At 43.0% G+C, this 22870-nt stretch overlaps 2 protein-coding genes across 2 annotated transcripts; both read right to left on the reverse strand.

Annotated features, from left to right (window-relative positions):
* Positions 1-318: 318 nt before the first annotated feature.
* On the reverse strand, positions 319-6075 carry th2 (tyrosine hydroxylase 2). Its single transcript, XM_047338578.1, has 12 exons — positions 5779-6075; positions 4727-4901; positions 4466-4554; positions 4306-4373; positions 4167-4217; positions 3615-3760; positions 2811-2946; positions 2658-2727; positions 2518-2574; positions 1437-1532; positions 1213-1346; positions 319-631 (listed from the first exon to the last, which is right to left on the reverse strand). Exons 1-12 carry the CDS (start codon positions 6037-6039, stop codon positions 466-468), a joined length of 1449 nt encoding a protein of 482 aa, XP_047194534.1. The 5' UTR covers positions 6040-6075; the 3' UTR covers positions 319-465.
* Positions 6076-6906: 831 nt separating this feature from the next.
* pah (phenylalanine hydroxylase) lies at positions 6907-18625 on the reverse strand. The gene is made up of 13 exons (XM_035148131.2): positions 18461-18625; positions 16822-16941; positions 13149-13332; positions 11456-11544; positions 10738-10805; positions 9872-10068; positions 9330-9465; positions 9158-9227; positions 8863-8919; positions 8481-8576; positions 7977-8110; positions 7775-7890; positions 6907-7478 (listed from the first exon to the last, which is right to left on the reverse strand). Exons 1-13 carry the CDS (start codon positions 18530-18532, stop codon positions 7435-7437), a joined length of 1383 nt encoding a protein of 460 aa, XP_035004022.1. The 5' UTR covers positions 18533-18625; the 3' UTR covers positions 6907-7434.
* Positions 18626-22870: the final 4245 nt, after the last annotated feature.

The following is a 22870-nucleotide window of genomic DNA, read 5'->3' on the forward strand; positions in this document are numbered from 1 at the left end:
GGCCTTGACCAGCTCAGGGAACACGATACTTAAATCATTCATAATTAGCTCCTTCCCTTTGCTTAATAACACATGAAGATAAATGGGTTCCAAGAACTTTCCAAATGGAAAAGAGTTGGCTTGGAATTAAAGGCTAGGAAGTTGCCTAGAAGTCTTGTATTGTAGTGGTTCGCTCGTTCTCCACTGTTCCTCAACACGTGGACAACAATTCAGCACCTTTAGATTTCCTGTTATTAAAGTTTTCAAGAAGCTTAGTCATGAAAATAAAAGTTTATTTCTTTTTACACTGTCTTCACAGGACATAATAAATTATACACACAGATAAACGGCCCTCGTGGAACCTCACAAAGCTACAGTGTGATTTTTAATATGTGATCTCATGTACAACGTTAAAACCAAACGTCCATGCATTCGCTTGCGAGTGTCCGTGTGTCTCGTCTCTGCAGAAAGTCTCTTTCCTGGGCCCTAAGACGAGCCGAGCTTGTCCAGGGCGCCGTGCAGGGTCTTCAGGTCTTCTCTCATCTGGCTCAGAGCCTTTTGGATCTTGCCGGGCTGATCCAGAACGTCCACGCTGCAGGTGAACGGGTCGTAGCGAACTGCAAAGGGACGCTTGATGGTTGTAGAGTATCTCCTGTGCAAAGGAATTCATGCATTTAGATTAGTATTGGAAAGATGGAAAGATATAAGTGGGTTGTCGGTTTCAGAATCTCCTAGAGGTGTTCAGCTGGGTTTCAGTAGAGATTTTAAAAACCATAATATAAGTTTCATATCATGTTTATACCACTTTGACCTGAATTTAACCAACTGATGTTTTTTCTTGTGTATTTGTGTATTTATTTATTCGCAGGATTACATGAAAACTAGGGAACAAACTTCTACCAAACTTGGTGGAGGGACCCTAACTGTGCAACAGGTCAAATTCAGTTTATGTCCAGACCTTTACCTGATAATTAGATTAATAAGGTTTTAGGTTTGCTCTCATGCTTTCATTTCAATTTACATTTCAGATTTAGAAGTTGCAAAATTTATCCCCAAATTGAATTTACAGTGTTCTGAACATTTAAGTACAACAGATTTTATTATAGTTAAAGGAACAGCTTTGTTGTATGTTTTTTTTAAAATCATGTTACTGTATTAAAACCCTTGCTGAGTGAACCCAGCTCAGATGTTGGTTTCCCTGACAGTTCTCGACATGAAGTAATGAGAAAATACCTCAACTTGATCTTTGCATCTTCAAAGTTCTCAGACACGAAGTAAACCGGCTGGTAGGTCTGGTCCTGGTACGGCTGCAGCGCCGTCTCCTCCGGGTTGAACGGCTTGTACTCTGGCTCGTTAGACAGAGCGTACTGAGAGGAGCAGGTCAAACTGATCGTGAGCCAGGCCAATAACACAGGGGGACACACGCCGCAGTAAAACATGTGAGTGTGAACACTTACGACGAGCTCTCCGTAGGAAGACAGCAGTCCAGCCCCGTAAGCTTTCACTGTTCCATTCTGCTTGCACAGGCCAAATTCCACTGTGAACCAGTACAGCTATAATGGAATCAAGTGAAATACAGAGCAGGTAACGTGAGTCTGTCTGGAAGGAGTTACAGTGAGTCGGCTGATTGGTGAATCCACTGTGCACGTTTTTATTTATAGTAGCTTTATTTTTACATCATGAAAAGACAATGAGATGAAGGGTTTCAGCACAGGATCTGTTTTTTTAACCAAGATTTTTACAAGATTTCAGTGTTTTACATGTTTGCATAGACTTTAAATGAAAAAGGCACAGATGTAAACCTTTGAGCTGGACTATAATAATAATATTTATATAATAAAATGGGCTGAACAAAACAATAAGTTGGAAAAATGGATCTGAATCAATCAATTAAACTTTATCCATGTAGCAACGGATGTTAAACATTTGTTTTATTAGGATTTAGAGACTAATACATATCAAAGCAATCAATAATAGAAATGACAATAATAAAAGAAAGTTAAGATAATAAAAGATGTATAATAAACACTGACATTTCAGTCAAATAAAATGGAATAAGATACATAATAATATAGACATTTAATTAAAAGATCCATCAAATTAAAGAACACCACATAAAAGTCAGACTAAATTGGTGGGTTTTTAATTTTATGTTTAAAAACTAATTTCCAAATCCTCTCAGAGCCTCTGTGAAGCGTAATATTGACTCCAGCCACAAGATGGCGCTGAATAACCATTAATAAACTGAGTGGTTTCCTTTAGATGTTAAAAGACTTCCCTTCAAATTAGATTTGTTTTGCCCATAATCACAGATCATAATTCATCTCTGAGGGCTTAACAAGGTGCAACATCCTTTCCCTCAACCATCATTAAGAGTAAGGAAAAACTACCAAAACACATTTGATATAACATTAAATACAATCTCCTGTGACATTTTATCCCAAAGTATTGATTTTACAAACATAAAGCCTTCTGAATATTTATTAAACTCCACTGAATTGACTTTTAAATGGACTTTATGTATAAAGCACGACCTACCGTTGACAGTTTCTCTATGTCCTCGTCTGAAGCTCCAAGCGAGGCGAGTCCAATCTCCTGAAAATGTTCAAATGCATTAGAGTTGAATGTAATTTCTGATCATGATAAATTAAAGATGTTGAGGAGCACGGTTCAGTCACCTGAGAAAACTGAGCAAACTCTTTATCCAGCAGCATGGGGATGTGTCCCAGTAGTTCATGGCAGCAGTCTCTGTCAGGAGCAGGGGGCAGAGGTGTTCAGGGAAACAGCAGCTGTACGTGCACGTGAATAAATGAAAGTTGTGACACACTCACGGCTCAGGGGAGTGCATGGGTGCCGAGCAGTGTCGGATGTACTGAGTGCACTGAAACACCCTGAAGGCCAGACTGGCGAGGAAGTCTCGGGCGGACAGCAGGCCGGCGACCGGACGCAGCTGGAAACCCGTCTTCTCTGGAAGCAGCAGAGAAGAACGTAGATGTTCAGAGGAGACGGAGCCAAGAGATGCACAGGGAAAAAAATGGTGATATCCTGCGTGTGACCTTTTCTTAAAATCACCCTTCAACCCTGATGCTGTTCTTTGCTCGTTTACGCTCCAACCACTCATTGAAATATCACTTTTCTTATGCAAACAAGTAGTTTAATAACAAATACACAATCCTAGTGATGTTTTCACTTGTGTGTTTCATCTAAATTGTACAAATTGTGGTTTTCTTTTGAGTTTTAATACAACTGAAGCTACAACAGGTTCTCTATCATGTTTGGAGGGGGAGGGTGAGGTGAGGGGCATTCAGCTGCAACATGCAACTTCACCACTAGATGACGCTAAACTCTACACACAGAACCTAAATAAACGACAACACTCAATCATCTATCACTTGTGTTTTGTATTAATCTTTTGCACAGCTTAACCTTCTATTAAAAGTAATTCCCCAGTCACTGCTGCCTTTCAGGATGGCAGACACACATCTTCATTTTTGCTTCTGCACATTATCTCATAATTCTACCTTTTAAGACCTGATAGAAAAGCAGGGACATTAATTTGTTGTGCTCTTTTCAATCTGTGTTATCTTTTGCAGGCTGACATCTCTTTTGAATTCTAACGTTTCGTCCTCTGTCACCTTTCAGGAAGGCGGACACCTCTCTGAGCTGAGGGATGCGTTGCTCCCCGTAGCCGCACTCCTGCTCCAGCTGCTGCAGCCCGTCCAGGAACTGACGACAGGCCAGAGTCGGGTAGATGCTCCTCAGCTGCTGGTAAATCTCCCTCCTTCAGATTAAACACAGTCGTACAACATCACCACACCATCGTACTTTTAAACAAACTCCCCAACGGAGCCTTTATTGTGCTGGGGGCCGATAAATGTACCGAATATGTTCAATGTTGTTATCAAACCTTTTTGACAAAGAAATGTAAAAGAGGCTCGACATCTTACAGTTTAACCATAAACTTAAAAGAAATAAAATGAAAACACAAATACAACCAAATATATAGAACCTGAATCAAGATATAAAATATAAACGTGCATCTTTCCTGCATTGTTACTTCTGTAAAGTAAGTTTTCATGTTGTCAGACAAAAAAGGCCGAGACCGATATGTCTGTGAAAGGCTGAGAAATGATAAATCGATCGGGCTCTTCCCCCCCCCACAATGCATCTGTGACGCTGACTCTCACCATGTGGACACTTCCTCTGCTGTGTACTCCACAGGGGGTAGCGGGTCGCCCCTGCAACAGAGAAAACTCATTTATGACACAATATTCACGTCACACACTCAGAAAACAGATGAGCGTCATTCTGAAAATCCAAACTCACTGTTTGAATCTGAACGCGAGCTCGGAGATGAAGGCTCGTCTCTTCCTGTATTCTGCGTCACTGAATCCCTGTGAAACAAAGATGGAGGTGACCATGAGAGAGAGAATTCATCTGATGAGTGATTCTGTGACATTCTGCAGCAGATGTGAAAAACACTCACTGGATGATCCTGATCCATGTCCGGGTCAAACTTGGTGATTAGCAAGTTGCATCTGTCCAGGTCTTTAATCAGTCGAGGGAACCAGGGAACTGAGACGATGACGGGAGAAGGAATATAATGAGTGGTTTTGTTAATGAGCTTGTTTGCATGTGATTATCATAAGGAAACATTAGAAGGGAGAATTTGATGAATGAATGATGCCACTAACAGACGGGAACAGAGGGAAGATATCAGAACAAGTATAATAATATAATCCTGCACCTTTTTCCTCTGGAATGAAGCGAACGTCGTCAGCCGCTCTCTTCAGGGAGTTGAGGAAAACGTCCAGGTCGGAGCTGTGAACTTCACATTTCATGAAGAACTCCAGGTCCGTCGTGCTGTTCTTCGACTTCCTGCCTGGTCGACTCTCGATGTGCAGAAGTTTTGCTTCAAACGTCTACGAGAGAAAAAACAGAATAACAAAAAAACCAAACCTCTTTTTGTTCCTAGCCCTAACCCTAATTATGGATTAGACCAAATCCATCAAAACCTACATTCATAATAAGAGAGGAGCCTTAAATTGAGCAACAAGATGAATACAAAAAATATCAGTGATGCATTTAAAGGACATTTTGTGCCATTTTGTTGTTGACAAATCTTTAAATCAAATCTAATAAGATCATATTCATGTAAAGATTTAGAACGTAAAGTAGCCTGAATAAGCAATAATGTAATATACAGATTAAACCACCAACAGTTTAGAATTAGACTCAACTCGACTATACAACATTAAAATGCAGCTGACATGATAATAATGGTCCAGTAATATGGAACATGTGAAGATACAATATCTACAATCAGCATCAATAAGTGATAACATTAATAATACATAAATATAACACTGTACTACTGTATAATCATTCATATAAACACTCACAGGGGCCATTTTCCCTCATTATTAGTACTTATGTACTTGAGTACAATTACAAAAGCAGAACTTTTATTTGTAATAGATTACTTGTTTAGTGCAGTAACCTTTCAGTACAGTAAATAAACTAAAAAGTAATTAAGTAAGTACATTTTATTTATAAAGCACCTTTCAAAACCAAAGTTACAAGGTGCTGTACTAAACAAACATAAAGATAAAAGCAGGAAATAACAAAAAACACAAAGAATAGAAGAATTAAAAACCACACAGAAGCTAAAACAATGGAACCATGAGGACGAGACCAAGTTCAAATATTAAATAAATAGGTTTAACATCTTAAATCTTGATATGTGGGACGTGCAGGTGATGGACGAGCTTCTCCATCTCTGCATGTTTCTTGGCTCACCTCGAATATTTTGCCAGTTTTGAAGAATCCTGCGTTCTTGTCGTTGCTGAGAGCGAAGAGCACGTTGACCGTCACCCTGCCGTCCTTCTCCTCGAACACGGAGCCGTCCCCGGACCTGGAGGGGCCGGTGGGCCCCCCGGTGGGCCCGGGGGGCCCCGGGGGGCCCGAGGAGCCGCTGCTGCGCTCCCGCCGAGCATCCTCGATCAGACTGTGCCTCCTCCCGCTGAACGGAGCCGCCTGCACCCCGCCCTCCGTCTTCATGTGTGCGGTGTGCGGAGCTTCCAGAGTGAGGGCTGCTGCAGGTTCCTCCAGGTTTTAATACCCGGAGGTCCGAGGGACTCGTGGAGACGAGCTGCGCAGGAGCAGCGTGCGCGTTGGGCTCTTTCTGGCTCCTGATGTGCGTCATGATATCAGAGCTTCACATCTATTTATAGGTCAAAAACACTTGAACAGGGTTACACAAAAAAATGCACGAGGGACATTTTATGAAACACAACAGATTCACTCAAAAAGGTGATGTAAGATAAATCTGATTTCTGAAAGCAAAAAGGACCTTTTGGCTGATTTGATTGGTTTTGGCTGATTTCAGTATTTTGATGTACTCATCTATTAGTTAAATGTTAAAAACCAAATTGTGAAATAATGGAAGAAGAATTCAAACCATTTAAAAGTTAAAAATGTCTTTTAGATAAATAGGCCAATGTTGGCTTATGCATTTTAATTTTCAACCTTTTCCAGATGTTACTTTAAACTGCAACATAGAAAACGATATAAGAGGAGAAAGAAGGTTGAATGGAGGATTAAAATTTAAATAATTTACTTGAGTTAGAGTTAACAAAAATTAGCAAGAAAATACACTTTTGAAATTAAAAGTTCTCCTGATGCAGAATCATTGCTGATATTGTTTGTTATCGATCATTGTTATTGGTGCAACATGCAAACAGCAATTTAATATTGTAGTCAAGTTAAAGCAAAAGTACTTTATTTATAGTTTGTGGAAGTATAAAGTTGCATGTAATAGAAATATACAAATAAAGTACCTTGAAATTGTACTTGAGCAAATAAACTTCCACTGTAACTTTGTACAGGAATATTAACGGATGTATGAAAGACACAAGCTCTGAAAAGTCCAAGAGGAGTAAAGTTTATTTTGTTCAGTAAAACATTTCATGCAGATACAAAACATTTAATCCAGCAAAGCAAAATTAAAGCTTTAGCGACAAAAATGATCTCTCAGTATGTTTTAGCTTTAAAATGCGTAGAAAAAAAAAAGATCATTGCAGTTGTCGTTTTGCATTAAACAAAAATTATATGTTTACATGGTTTTAGATTCAAGTCAATAAGATGTTGATGGACGAATGTATACGTTTATACTGTGATACTTTTTATATTGACACGTTCCTTATTGTCCTGCATATGTGACACTTAATTCACTTAACTGAAATACACATAGAATATTTGCTACTAATTGGATAATATATCTATATATATATATTTATATCATTATTATTTGATTGCATATTTGTTATAATGTGAAGAAAACGAATCTGCGTAACAGTTTAGTTCCGCAGTCTAATAAAAGAACGACTGTTTCAATGAAGAAGGAAATAAGGAAAGTGATCGTCAGGTAGATTCAGCTCAGATCTCTTTCCCCCTTTATGCCAGTTTCCTCAGGGCCTCACACAGTTTCCCCATTTCACCTAAAAGAAAGAGCAAAAACAGAATTCATTCAACTGTAATTTGAAAAATGTCGAAGATGATTGTATAACGTGAATAATAAACAATTTAATCAGTGGTTCCCAACAGCTCCAGGGGTCAGAGGGTTAATCTGAGAGATGTTTCCCCTGTTAAAAGAGTTTTCAGTCGTTTTTTCTCACTCTAGTCGAGAGTTAAGTGCAAATTGAACTTTACAAATGAAACTTTGATTGATTGATTGATTGATGAAAAAGGGAATCGTCCACCCTGAGCACAAACGTGATGTGAGTGTGATACTTACTGCCGATGCTGTCAGCCAGGTTCCTGAGCTGCTTGGTGTTATCGAGCACTTCGATGCTCTGGGTGTACGGGTTGTATCGCACGGTGAAAGGCCTGGGGATGGTGCCGGCAAATTTCCTGTGGGCCACAAAGAAATAAACGTTCAAAATGAAGCCTGAAGTTATGGGGCAGATTCACCGAGTAAAGAAAGAAGAAGTTCTTACCTGACTTTGTCTTTGGCGTCTTCGAAGCTCTCAGCCACAAAGTAGACCGGCTGGTACTCTGTGATGGGATACTTCTGGACGCTGGTCTTGTCCGGGTCAAAGGGCAGCAGTGTGGGTTTGTCTGTCAAGGAGTACTACAAGAAAAACAGTGTGAAAATATTAAAAGAAAGTATTTAATGCTCTATGGATTTCAGTGAACAGGAAGTGCGGCATGATTCAGCGCTCGGCGTTTCTCTGGCTGTGACTCGGCCGAGTGCACATCCTCTGCAGAGAGCGCCTCATGTGACTTGTGACCTCGATAGCGAGATGTTCATCCTCCCTCCGCCCCCAGTTACCTAGCGAACCACTTTACCTGCACCCCCCGCTGGGCCCGGTGGTCCGATTCCCCGTGACTCCAACCTGAGTAGGAGTGGACCCACTAACCCACTTCCTGCCCCAGCCGAGGTTGTGCAACAAGGTGAACATGTTATAACGACTCATGAGGGGGGGGGGGCCTCCTCTTACCTGCAGCTCGCCGAACGATGAAAGCAGTCCAGCTCCGAAAGCTTTAATCTCTGCGCCCTGCTTGCACAGGCCGAACTCCACGGTGAACCAGTACACCTGAGGACACACAACCATCAGCGTTGAATTAGGATCCGCACAGAAACAAGGCTGATGAGCAGGCTCCTCGTACCCTGAGATCTTTAAAGGGTCAGTTCACCTAAATAAAATACACATATTTACTACCTTGCCACGCATCTCGTTTGTTCAGATTTAAATGTATATACTTTTACTTTTCCAGAAGAAATGCGAGAGAGGGAGAGAGGTTTCACTTTAAGGCCCTGCACTCATGAGGTGTAATTAGACAGGTGTTTTAGATATATGTTATAGTTTCTCCTGTACTCACGGTGGCAAGTTTCTCAATGTACTCGTCCGGGGCCCCAAGGGAGGCGAGTCCAATTTCCTATACACAACAGAATCAATGCACATGTTACAGAGATGTTCACGATAAGGAAACACTTTATTAATCCCTGGTGTTGCAGCAGCACAAAATGAAACACAACACGGAAACAGATGTGTAGAAACTAATACACAAAAACTATTCTTGTACTAACTTTGGTGCCATTCTTACAAAAGGATAGAATCAGTCTTGAATCACTGAAGTATTGATTTACATGTGCTCTGGTTGGACAGTTCATTACCTGTGAGAACTGAGCGAAACCCGGGTCGGCGAACAGAGGAACGTGTCCCAGCAGCTCGTGGCAGATGTCCCTGCGTCAGAAACACAAGTTACTCTCTGACTTCACACAAGTTTACACTGTTTGTTCTTCCTCTTCTGTCAGAGGGTGGAGCTGAAACCCCGGAAACACTCACGGCTCAGGTGTGTACGTGGGCTTGGAGCTGTGGCGGATGTACTGTGTGGAATGGAAGACGCGGAAGGCCAGTCCGGCCAGGAAGTCCCGGGACGAGAGCAGGCCGGCCACCGGGCGAAGCCGGAAACCCGTGCACGCTGCAGGAGAGCGGCACGCACGTGGATGGAGGGGAGGAGAGGGTGAGTGTTGAATAACAGAGGGAGGGAGGAAGTGCGGCGTGTGAGTAGCTTCCGGCCTCCCAGGTTCACACAGACACGTTTAAACACTGACATTAATAGCTGTATATAATAATTCCTTACCTTTCTACTCAATCATTAAAATAAAAAAACTGATCACCCATTCTACCATTTAAACTGAATATAAGGAGAAAAAAGCAACATTAATTAAAGTTGCATTCAACGGATGCAGGGAATATGATAGGACAATGATTTAGACATTAAAAATAACCATAACACATTTTACCAAAAGGAATGAACAGAATAAAATAAAAACTCCAGAACTGACGTAACTGATAAAACACACACGTGTGATCTGTGAGCTTACACTGCAGGAAGCGGGAGACGTCCTCCAGCTGCGGGATGTTGTCTTGGGTGTAGCCGCAGTACTTCTCCAGCAGGGGGAAGACCCGGTTGTGCTCGCGGCAGGCGTGAGTCGGGTACAGAGTCTTCAGCTCCTTGAACACCGTCCCCCATGTGACCTTCTCCTCCTCCGTGTACTCCACTCTGGGGATGATTTGGCCACTGGGACAAAGACGAGAGGTTTTTGTATCGTGGTTTGTATCTCGATGGTTGCGTGTCGGTGGCTAACATGGGATGTACGACTAGTGTCTATGTTTTATACTTATGTCCTTCTGAAATAAACATGCACATATTTCCATGCATATAACTGCATAGGAGAGTATTTGTATTAGTATTAAAGCAACATAGTGCTGCCAAAAACTTAATGATAGTGTACATTTCTAAATTCAGAGTATAATTCCATCCCGGGACGTCACAAGTCTCCATTGAGAGAACCAGGGTAGCTAAATTAATGCGATTTGCAGATTTCTGAACTTGGCGACCCCTAGTGGTGAAAAAAAAGAACAGTGGCCCCCAATTTTTACAATTTTCTTTTCTACAAATATGCAAACCTTCGTGTTCATTCAAAATATGGTGCAATCATAGAAAATACATTACTTATTTTTTAGAAAGCTTTAAAAGATGTCGCTTTTCAAAATTTGTACATATTTTACAGAACATATTTTACAGTTTTTAATTGGAATTTATCCATATTTGTTTGTTTTCCAGGCAAAGAATCAGAGGAAATTTGCCAGAACTGAAATATTTCCCCCCAAAAAAACCTCCAACACATTTTTCAATATTTGGAAAACAAATGCGATAGTGGTCGAGATTAAGAATAAGAGTAGTTACTGTCTGTAGTTGTAGGCAATGTCGGCAAACTCCTTCCTGCGGGTTCTGTAGACTGGATCTGTGAAGCCCTGAGCACACACACACACACACACACACACACACACACACACACACACACACACACACACACACACACACACACACACACACACACACACACACACACACACACACACACACACACACACACAAAGGACAGCCATGTTAGATCTCATGAACGCACGCTGCCCACTCTCAGATAAATCAAAGAGTGGAAATCCTCTGCTCAGCCTGGACCCGGAGGCCGCTGACGGCATCGTGCACTCCGCCTCTGATAGAAGCAGCAACATGCATATTCAAATGAGGCCTTTGTAGAGCGTTGTTCACCTTATGATGAATACATCTCGCTTTAATGACGGTTGCGAAAGGGAGCAATTATCTATAATTATAGGGGCTCAATTAAAGCAATGACATCAATTTGTGCGGGGAGATAGTTTCCATTAGAATGGACGGCAGAGTGGGGCCTGTCATCTCCAGAGCGTCGTCTTTCATAAGAGAGGTGGGCGTGAGAGGACACACACACACACACACACACACACACACACACACACACACACACACACACACACACACACACACACACACACACACACACACACACACACACACACACACACACACACACACACACACACACACACACAGGATGTGGCACACGGACAGATGAGTCAGTCCTCACCGGGTGATCAGAGTCCAGCTCCGAGCCGTAACTGAGGATCTGGTTGGCAAAGCGGTCCAGGTCCTGGATGTCATTAGGGAACCACGGCACTGCAGGATAATAACGGTTATTAGATCATCTGTAATTCGTGTTTACATTCAACATGTAGTGACTCAGGTCAGATCGATGAAACGTTCGGTCCACACACGCGGCCCAGAGGAAGGAAATGTGAGAAATACTGGAAGGTTTTAACGTTGGAGACATTTGTGCTTTTGTTGCTTTTATCTCTGGGACAGTTTATGACGTATTGTTAGGTTTTAATTTATAACAATTTGACATGCCAGGAAAAACACATAATAAATTAAAACAGTTCAAGAACACAAGGAAATAAATATTGTTGAATAATCAAGAGGAAGAAATGCCTCCCGCAGAGGCCACAGGTTTGATCCCCACCCAGCCATAGCTGCGTGTGTTCCCCGCTCTCTCACGTCCGTCCAGTCAATAAAGACAAAACGCCCGAAAACATTAAATTGACAACTGATTATTTAATCATCATAATAATAGATTCTTCTGTCGATCAGCTAATCAAGTAATTCACTGGTGTCATTTGACATGTTACAGACTAATTGATTAACTGGCCATTAAAACAAATTGTTCATGTACTGAATCACATAAAGTCCAGTACAAATTGATGTAGAAAGTGTTTTCCCTGTGCGATGGTATTTTGACACTCAACAGAAGACGACACGAGGGGGCATCTGCTCGTCTATATGGATTTATGACCCTCAAAAAAAACACTGGGGCCCAAACATTAATCTACATTTACGCAGTGTGGTCCACCCCGAGGCCCCGGGAACACAATGGGCCCCTAGCAGGCTCCTCCATAAACAGCCTGTCTGCGAAGCCGGCCATAAATATCCTGTCGTCCACTTGACCCTCCACCAGTAGCCCTCAGTGTCTGCGTGGTGTCAAAAGAGCATCATGGTGGCCCTGTCCGTCTCCGCCCGCCGTGACCTTGGCATGTTCTCCTTCCCCGTGTTATTCTGGGGCTGAGACACAGAGCTCCTCTGTTCACGTCGGGCCTGTTGGTCCTCAGCGGCTAAACTAATGTCATTCTGGAAACGACTAATATAAAGGGTCGAGACGTGGGCGGCGGGGGCGGCGGGGTCATCGGCCTCATCGGCGACGCTGGATGTTCATTACTGCGTCTGGCTGAGGATCATAAATCACCACCCAGACTGAAATATCTGAGAGGAGACGTTTTCTGCTTGATAATCTTAATTAGTGTTATTAGAAGGTTGACGTGCTCTGATGTTGAGAAAACACATCACTGTCCTCAGACTGTCCATCGCTGCAGCTCCTCTAATCAGCCTCTGTCTCAAACACTTGGTTTTAACTCCTGTTTCCTGATAAAGCCCATGAAGATAAACCAGAGGGTAGTGACCTGATAGCTGTTAAGGTCAAGGCGTATATGACATGGGAGCAAACTCCTTGAGCAACAGGTTCCCAGTTTGAATCCCTGCAGGACAAACCATTTAATGAACATTTATTTGATATGTCTTATGTGACGTGTGGCAAACTGTACGATCACATTCAGCATCATTTATTCTATCATCTATCATCCCAACAAGCAACATGAGATAAATATCCTCCTCTCCTGAAAACCACAGACGATCAGTTTTTATTATGCTGGAATCACACACTCTCGCCTCACCTGTGTCCTTTTGTTTGTTGCGTGTCAGCTCGTGCACGCAGCCGCTGATCTGCGTGCGCAGGCCGTCGATGACCTCGTCCAGGGCCTGGGAGCAGCTGGAGTCCACGCTGATGAAGAACTCGTAGTGGTCTTTGTCCGTCCCCGACGGACGGGACTCGATGTGCGTCAGGTTGATGCCATTCTCCTGCAGAAACAGAGGGAACGATGGAGACTGTGGTGAGAAGTGAGGGGATGTTTGTTTTGCACAAACAGTTAAAAATTCAAACATCTGCTCTTGCAGGCTGCGGCACTACCTCTGTCTCACCACTAGTGCGTGCTGTGAGGTTGCTGGACGGATGGGTTATTATCTGTCAGACAAGTTGGAGTCTGCTCCGACCTCGACTCCGAGCTGCCTTGACCTCTGAGCCAGACACACAGGACTTTCACAGTAAAGGCATGCGGGACATATTGTAGTGGTTACGTGCAGAATGGTGAAATAAATCACTCTCATTCTGCAGCACGGACACAGGAACATTGGGAAAGTTTCCACACTTTTTTGGGGGGAAATTATTCAGAAGTTTGTCTTTAAAAATGCAAAGAGGCCCTGTCCCGCGTTGGAACGTGTGATTTTCACGATGTAATCAGCGTAAAAATGTGTTTTTGTTTATGTGGTGTTTGGGGAGGGAGAGGGAGTCGGTTGTTCTCTGTCTACCATAGGCTCAGTGGAGGGGAGGACCCACCCCCATCATCTCCCATCTGGATCCCATTCAACATAACACAGCCTGTTTTTCCTTGAGGGTGAATGTCATGCTGCATCTTTACGAGTGATCCTGACATGGCCAGAGACAGAGTCCGAGTGCAGGCGGGCATTTCCAAAGAAAAGCTGACTCGGGTTCAGTGATGCAAAATTATCAGCTGATTTCTCAAAAACATGTTTTCTAATTGACTCTTGTAGTTATTCTCTATAAACTCAACATTATGATGCGATAAACAAGTTTAAGGGGATTAAATATTCTGCATATGGATCAAATCTAGTCGAGATACAAATAAGTTTTATAAGTAAGATTGATTAGAGGATTTAAACTTGTACTTTTATTGTCATTGTACAGTGTAAAGCAAAAATCTCTCTCAAATGTAATAATCTATTCAAAACAGACACATATACAGATCCTATATATATATATGAAAAATGGACAAGTGATAACATATGTACTCATAGTAAAGCTGGTAAAACAGATGCAGATGGTGCATAAAAGCAGCTGCGTCTCAATATGTTGAAGATAATCCCTTAAATGTTGTACATTTTGCTTTAGGATTACGACATGTTTAACTTTAGGTGGTTTTCAACATTCAAACCTTGTCACATGCAGAATTAAGTTAATAAGTCAATAAGTTATCAGTGCAATGAATTTCTATTTCCCTACGTCTCTGCCTGGTGCTGTCAGTAAATATCAAAGTATAAAAAAAGGAATACAAAGATATCAAGAAGTGGTTTGGAGCTCAAAATGTGTCCCCAAGCGCAATAAGCTCTTTGATTCAAACTTTTTTTGTGTGTGCTATGAGTGGCCTGGTCCAGCTTAACATAGCAGGCTTTAAATCCTAAACCCGTCAGTGATGTAAGGGTCGTGTTGTCAGATGTCCGTGCCCCCCCGAGCCGTCCCGTCGCCGCAGTGCCGATGACGCTAACCCTGCTGTTGCCGGGGCCGAGGTGCGAGGTCAAGGTCGGCCCTCGGCTCTGACTCGTCACATGAAAGCCACGCTGCCCCTGTCACATGCTCCCTTCGCTCACATGCGGATAAAGAGTGTGATGGGGGTTTTTTTTGTGTGTGCACGACTTTTCCTAAATGTAAACAAAAAAGGATAAGACGTTCACAAGATGACAACGAACACGGGATAGAAGGTTGCTCGGCTGAACGTTAGCACATGTCGATGCGTGCTGACGGTTCCGGGGGTCATCTGACCCACTTTACTGAATATCTGGAAACGGAGAGGAGAGCAGGGGGTGGAGCAGGGGGAGGATTGGAGAAGTGGCAGCTCATAGGTTCAAAGAGATCCTGATGTTTACAAGTGCGTCTGCAGAGCGGCGTTTGGCACATTCTTTTTATTGATCACGCTCGGCCCGCCCACATCTCCACCCCCACAAACTCACAGAGCTGAGGAGAAGAATTTCTCCACAGCTCCACTAACAAGAAACATTTGGTAATTCAGGATGATTTACATGTTTTGGGACTTTTATCCTTCAGTAGTATTTGGTAGAAATACACACTTTGTTTTGTGTCATGCCGGCCAGAGGAGCAAACACAAATCTGGATGGGTCCTCGATGTGGAAGTGTGTACGCTCACGTAGTCACGTACGCAGGCAGTTTGGATCGATGGAAGAGAATAAAACATTGATACGCTGACCTTCTCGTGTTTACATGAGCTCAGATCCCAAAGCTAAAAAAAATCTGCTTTCACAAATAAAGGGAACCAAAGTGCGAATAGAAAAATGCCAACGTTGAGTCAAAGCACCAAGTTATGTTGTGTATCTTTTACATATTATATTGGATTAGTATCAGTGATGTATAATATTAAACAGCATTTGATGGGAGATTTCCCAAGTTTGAAGAAAATAACCCTGATGATGTAATTGTGATGTCACAAAAAACAAGTCCTGTGTATGTGTCGTATTAATGATGAGTTGCATGATGGGAAATATAGCACGAGGCTCATTATGGGCTCAACGTATTTTGGTCGATGCTGCTTGAATCTTCATCGTCTTACGTTACAATGATAAGAATGGAAAACGAATATCGCGGGTCAAAGCATGCGATTAATGATTATTTTCATTATTGATTAGTTGACCGAGTATTTTCTCAATACATCGATGGATCGTTTTGTCTAATTGTCAGAATTGATTTCCTCTCAGTCAAGAAGATCTTTGTCGATTTCGGTTTTAAAAAGACAAAGTATTTATTTTTCTGTCCTCCAACTGATTGACTAATCGTTGTAGCTGTTTACTCGGTCACCGTCCACCTCTGAGAACTTGATCCATTCACTGCCAGTAACTGACATTAGGAGGAGGAGGAGGAGGAGGAGGAGGAAGAGGAAGAGGAGGAGGATGAGGTGAGTCAGTTGATCAAAGAGCACAAAGCTGATACACAAATGTGAGATAAGCTGTGTTTGTTTGGTTTCCTTCTTTAAAGGGTCAGAAATGCCATGAAAACAACTCTAACCGATAATTGTGCACGTAACCTAGTGTCTCTGCCAAACGCAACGAGCTGGACGTCGTAACAACGCTGCACAATATTAACATCCAGAGATTATAACATAAATACCCCCCCCCCCAGTAATGATAAGTAGCTGTAGCCTTTGATTTCATTGCCTAACTCTCTTCAAGTGCTGGATCATTCATCACGTTAGTTCCTTTTTATGCTCTTTCAGTCTTGAAATGTGTCTTTTGTAATTTTCTTCTGACTCAAACTTATTTCATAATCGTTATGTAAAAATGTTTGAGGTTGCACATGGAGACAATTTTAGCCGCTTGGGGGGAAATCATATTTTTAGTTCATCTAAACCCCATGTGGATTAAACCGCCCCAGCTCTATATTAACATTCCTGCCTAGTTTCAGTTTTTTAAGTGTATCCTGCGCATGACCACTGCTCACGAGAGTCACGTGAATGTGACTTCAGGTTTGTGAGACTTGAGTTTTACCTCAAAGAGCCGCAGAGCCCTGGCCAGAGCTCCCACCTCCTCTTTCAGGGAGAAGATGCAGGAGATCACCTCCGACTTCTTGTTGGTCTCCTCCTCCAGGTACATGGAGCCTCGTCTCCTCTGTCCAGAAAGACGAGATAAAAACACGCGGTCAAAACGTGCACTGTTATTATAGAGGTCAGCAAAACAGAGGGAGGGAGACTTTCATTATTCTTCATGATTTACTTTGAAGGTCCAGTGTGTAAGATTCAGGTGAATCGATGTATTGGCAGAAATTGAATATAAAATAATCCACATGATGTTTTCACTTGTGTGTTTCATCTAAATTGTACGAATTTTTGTTTCCTTAACCTCAAAACAAGTTCTTTATATTTAAATACTTTATATTTACATCAGGAGCGAGTCCCCTCTAAGGAGGCAGCCATGTTTTTTACAGTAGCCCAAACTGGACAAACTAAACACCTTTTGAGTTTTCATGACATTTTCTAAACAAGCCCATTCCAATTTTCTCATCTGCACTTAGTAAATCCCACGTTTTCTAATCACTACTTTCCTGTTTGATTGGGGTTTGGAACCCGTTACGAGTTCAAGTACAGCTGCGAGAGGAAGAGCGTGAAATCGAGCTGAGAGCCGAGACATTCTGTGGTTCAGCCGTCTGATCGTAAAAAGCTCAAAGCCTTCGCACCTTTCACCTCTCAACGCAGACCCCTGCAGGACCACATGCTCCACACACACACATTCACACACAAACACATTATTTCTGCAGGTACGGTCACGGAGGAACAGAACATCTTACAGATGACGACATTCCTGCACAGTCAAGGCAGCGATTCATTATATTTAACGTGTCGTGGTCTGATTGTTTAGTCTGAAAAATCCATAAACTGAAACATAAAATGCTTATTTGAGTTCAAAGCCCTGAAGCAGCGGAGGAATCTCTCGATCTTCAAACCCAGAGGGTTAAACTATTTATATTCAGTTACTTAATGTTTCGTTAAAATGAAAAGAAATAAATGAAAAGTGCTCATCTCAAGTTCCCAAAGCAAAAGTGGTGTCTTCCTATCGGTTGTTTTTCCAAATTAATGGTGCAAATTCCTTTTTTAAGTTTGATTTATGACCGCATTAAACAAAAAGGCAAGAAATCATCATTATTAGAAGCAGATCTTCGATTAATCAACAACATATTTGCTCTCTAACTTTTTTAAACGCAAGCCAAATGGTCCTATCTAATCCCAGCCTGTTCAAATACCTGCAAACAGGGAGCAAGGTGTGTTATGACATCACATTTTTGCACATTTTCTCATTGAAAACCGTTTTTTTTGTTTGCCTTTGTTTTCACCGAGGCAGCTTTACATTCCCCTGCTTTGTCTGCTGCTGGAATATTCCAGCTATAACCTGCTCTGTTATTGTAGCTGCATCCAAAACACACTGGTTCTATTCAACGACTTGCACATAAATTTACTTTTTACCCTCAGAAAGAACTTTTTCCTGCCACATTTTTAACCACAGCAGAAAACAAGGTGCTGGATTTGTCGGTGAAAATCAAATGTCAGCTGCAGCCTGATAGAATCAAAGTATTAATGGCATAAAGATCTATTAGATAGGAGAGAGCATGTCCAGTGTGAGGAATCAGATTTACCCCTGAGCCTTGGTTGTCAGCCTCTGCCTCAGGACCAGAGTTCCCGTTGACTCTCTTGTAAGCAGCGTCCATCTTCTCTCCTCAGGGGAATGGACCTGTGTGTGTGTCTGTGTGTGTGTGTGTGATGATGATGCTCAGAGAGTGTGTGAAGGGAGAAGAAGTTTCTCTGCTGCAGCTCTGTGCGTTTTTAACGTGCAGCAGCCATGTGACACCACACCCCCTCCTCTGCGTGGCGCTGTCACGGGATGTTTTGCAACTGGATCACAATGTGGCACATCTGGTTTCGGTTGTGCGCCGCTGGATCGATGATGTGCGCACTTTTCTGTGTTTAACTTTTTGACGTTTTGTTGTGTTTCAGTCGTCGTCACTTGCACCACCGTCATCCTGCTGCTGCTGCTGCTGAGAAGCCTGCTGGTGTTTGTGCAGCCTGACAGATCCGAGTCAGAACTCAGGTACGATTCACACCGAGAAATGCACCTTCACTCCCTGAATCGTTAGTTTGCACGAGTTTAATAAACTCTGAAGGTATTTTCATGATCCTCAAAGACTTCATTACTGTCAGTGGTGGAGGAAAACGCAGATAATTACACTTTAAAGGGACCAATTAATGCACAAGTTCTAAATAAAGTTCTGGAATCTTCCAAAGAAACTATGAAAAGTTTCCTCCAATCAGATTGTGCCTGTTTCATAGTAAAGATAAACAAATATTGGAAAAACAAGCAACTGGACCTATCGGGTGAATTCAGGTAATCTGGGACATATTCCAATATCTGTTCTCCACATTAGATCAGCACGTTCTACCTTTCTGATGTTTTCTATCCACACCAGCAGAAACAATGGAGACATCATACTCAGAGGAGACATGACACATGGTTTTACTTTTCTTTGTGCCAATCATCTGGGAAACTGTATGCTTGTTAAGCTCAATAATACACATTTTTAAAAAGCATTATGCAAAAAGGGACAGAAATCTGACTAAGAAAATGTATATTAATGATAGAAGTGTCATTAATTCATATTGACATATACAAGTACCCCATCTTACAAAATAAATAAATAAAAAAACATTAAATTAAAGGTGTTTCCCACATTTAAAAAAAAATCTATTAAAATTCAATCAACAGCAAAAAACAATAACAACGCTAACTTTTACATTATAGTCTTGTTGACTAGATTTTGTTGGAAGATGAAATAAACAGACTGAAGCCGAGGTGTCCCGGCACGGAGACGCAGTGGGGTTTCCTCCAAGCAAGAGGGTTCTGGGTTCGAACCTGCAAGTTGGCCTCCTCCCACAGTCCACAGACTTTAAGCTCAAAGGGATAGTTCACCATACCTTTCTCCTTACTGCTCCTGTGGTGTCATCAAAGTGGATCCCAGCGGAATTCGAATGACGAAAGACGGAAGATAAGGCCGAGTTTGATTGTAAAAAAAGTTATGCTTTCGCGCGTGTGTGTGTGTGTGTGCTGAAGATAATAGCAGCATCAGTGAAAACATGAGTCAGCAGAAAGCAGCGTGGTCATGACCTGAAGGGAATATTTCAGTTACGCACAAATTGTGCACGGTGCTTTTTCAGTGCAGAGTTTGATGTAGATGTATTAGATGTATTACGCTCTTTAATGACCGTTTGTAGGAAAGAATAAAATTAATAAATGGCTCAGTTCGCCCGAGTTTCAGTTTCTACGTTGAAATGCGAAGACAGAGCAGCATCATGGCGGCAGACAGAACAATAGAGAATAGATTTAAAAGTTATATTTGAACATTTTAAAATAAGCAGAGAAATTTAGCAGATTCTTCAGTAGTTACTCAAAACTATCTTTGTTTAACAGAGGAGTGAAACTTACTGACAAAACCAAAATTGGAAGCAATCACACTGTAGAGAAGTATTATCTTCAGTGACATGATGATTCAAAAGTAGTTTCAACCTTCTCGTCCTTTTTAGGAATATGATCCTTACTGATAAATACTTTCTTTACACTCTTGTTCTTGATTTGCATGTTATACACATAACTTTAACTCACGACCTCGACGCTCCAACACGCCGACTGATCTCACGACCAGACGAAGACGGGCTGCAGCCGCCACATGATGAGTGATGATGACGATGAAACGCTGTCACTCATCTTCGCCCTCACGTGAACACGCAGCAGCTGCTACACACTGAAATTGAACCAACAGCTTATGTCCTGTGCACAGAGAGGGAAGGTGCAGAGGTGAGGGGATCCGCAGGTGCCACACGAGGGCAGTGTAGGTTTGATAATGTTGAGAGAGCAGCGTCGGTCCAGTGCAGATCCAGTTGTTTTTAATCCAGATTAACGAAAGGAAAGTAAACCCTCATGGGAACTGAATCCTCTTCTGTTTACAGTTTTTATATCATAACTCGTTGGAGATGACAGTTAAGTCTGATGTCTTTGCAGAACCTGGGACTTCTGATCCTTATGCCTGTTCCTCTGGACCAAGTTGCCAAAATATGAATGAATCCTCCTTAATGACATGAATCATACGTTTTGAAATCGCCTTCCAGCCCTAATTGAAACGCACATAAACACACTATAGGGACTCATTCACAGTGGACCTCTGTCTGCGGTCTGTCTTTTTTTCATATAAACCCATCTGGGACGTGATGCCACATACAACTCCTCAGTGTCCTCCTCACATTGTGCAGCGGTTTGGAGAGTTCCCCCCACTGCGTCATCCACTGTCATTAACGGTGATGGAGACAATCGCTCATTTATCAGCAGAAGTGCTGCAGTGTGCGGCCACAATGGTTTTCTCCACAGGGCCTCGGCCTCATTCACACACTGAGGCTCCATTCTCGCACTAATGATCGGCCCAGATGCGAAAAAACTCTGTTACTGTCCGATTGGACTCAGACAGTAGAAATGAGCTCTTTTACACGCTGCAGCTGTCCCGCTCGACACAAGTCTTCTTCTGCCTTTGTCGGGGTTATGCAACTTTTTCCATAATTGTTGTGAAAAAGTGCAGTTGGACGAGGAAGCTCGACTCCAGGGCCCAGAGCGGTGCTGTGCAGGGGGGGGTGGGCAGGGGCTGCTTAGAGATGATAATCGCTTGTAGAGTTGTGAGGTTCCTAATTGTGCTTTCATGAGACGTTGTTGATTAATGGACTAGTTGACGGACATCCTGTGAATGTGGTCCACATGTGCACTGTCCACAGGGGTGCTGAAGAATCCACTCCAGCCTTCCAGCGGCATTGTGGGGACTCTTTTCTGAGAGAGGCGGGGAGGGGGGGTTCTAGGAGTGGGAGCAGAGAAAAGAAAATGAAAGTTGGAGGCTTTCAGCAGTGCTGTTGTAAAGGGGAGTGAATGAGTGCGGGGGCCGTGCAGCCAGCCACATGGGCCGTTCTCACTCGGGATAATGGAGGCCTTTCTGTGGTTCTTAACCCCCTTGTCGCACGCTGGGAACGGGCAACCGGGCGCCCGGCGCTGACAACAGACACGCTCAGACACGCTCATCCGCTGGATAATTGAATTTTACACCCAGGAAAGTCACCTCCTTCCCCCTGGCCGGGCCGCCTGCTCCACGTGGCCCTGACAGCAACTCTCCCAGGATCAACTTCTCGTCCAGGGGAGGAGTCCGAGTTGAGCCCAGAGTCTTAGATTTGGAAAGTTTTGAGAGTCAAGTGGTGTTGGATCAACTGTCCACCACTTTGGTCTGGACTGAAAGATCTCAAATATTATTGGACAGACGGACACAACAGCCCAAAGGTCTTCAGTGATCTCGTTTCCTCCAGAGCCAACAGCAGGTTGACGTTTGCCACCTTTAAATCTGCTGGATCTGGATTTTTATGTGGATCTGCACCAGATTGCTCACACTCATAGATCAGATAGATTCAGTCCCCTGAGTATAATACGTCATCAACTATTGGACGAGTGGGCGTCGTGCTTTGTGCAAACATTCGTGTGCCTCCTGATTAAAATGCAAAATGATTTCTGCCTCTGATTTGGTTCTTTTCCGGCTCCTGTCGGACTCGACAGCTGTTCTCGCTCCTTTGCAGAATATGCAGCAGATAACAGGGCAGTGTTGTGTTACTTGCAGGTGGATGCTGAAGTGAAGATGAAGATTAGATTGGTGTTTTGTTTTCAAGAGGAGAGAACTGAGCTCCCTAACCTAGGAGAGGGGGGGGTGTGTGTGTGTGTGACATGTTAATGTAGTGGAGGAGTGGTGGGGGGGAGTATTGATGATCTCCCGGCCGGTGGCTTCTTCCCCCTCGGGCTGATGATCTCGTCGGCAGGGGGACCGGGGTCACCGCCCTCCCTCGACTCCCTGACCACACACAAAAGCTGGTTTCCTCCCCGCGGCCGTGGTCACTTTCACCTGTCACTCAGACTTTCTCTCTCTGTCACCCGGAGTCGGCTCGGTGCAGGTGAGCGTGCGGCTCACTGCTCCTCAGCT

This window comes from Hippoglossus stenolepis, chromosome 22 (assembly GCF_022539355.2).
Source record: "Hippoglossus stenolepis isolate QCI-W04-F060 chromosome 22, HSTE1.2, whole genome shotgun sequence".
Lineage (NCBI taxonomy): Eukaryota > Metazoa > Chordata > Actinopteri > Pleuronectiformes > Pleuronectidae > Hippoglossus > Hippoglossus stenolepis.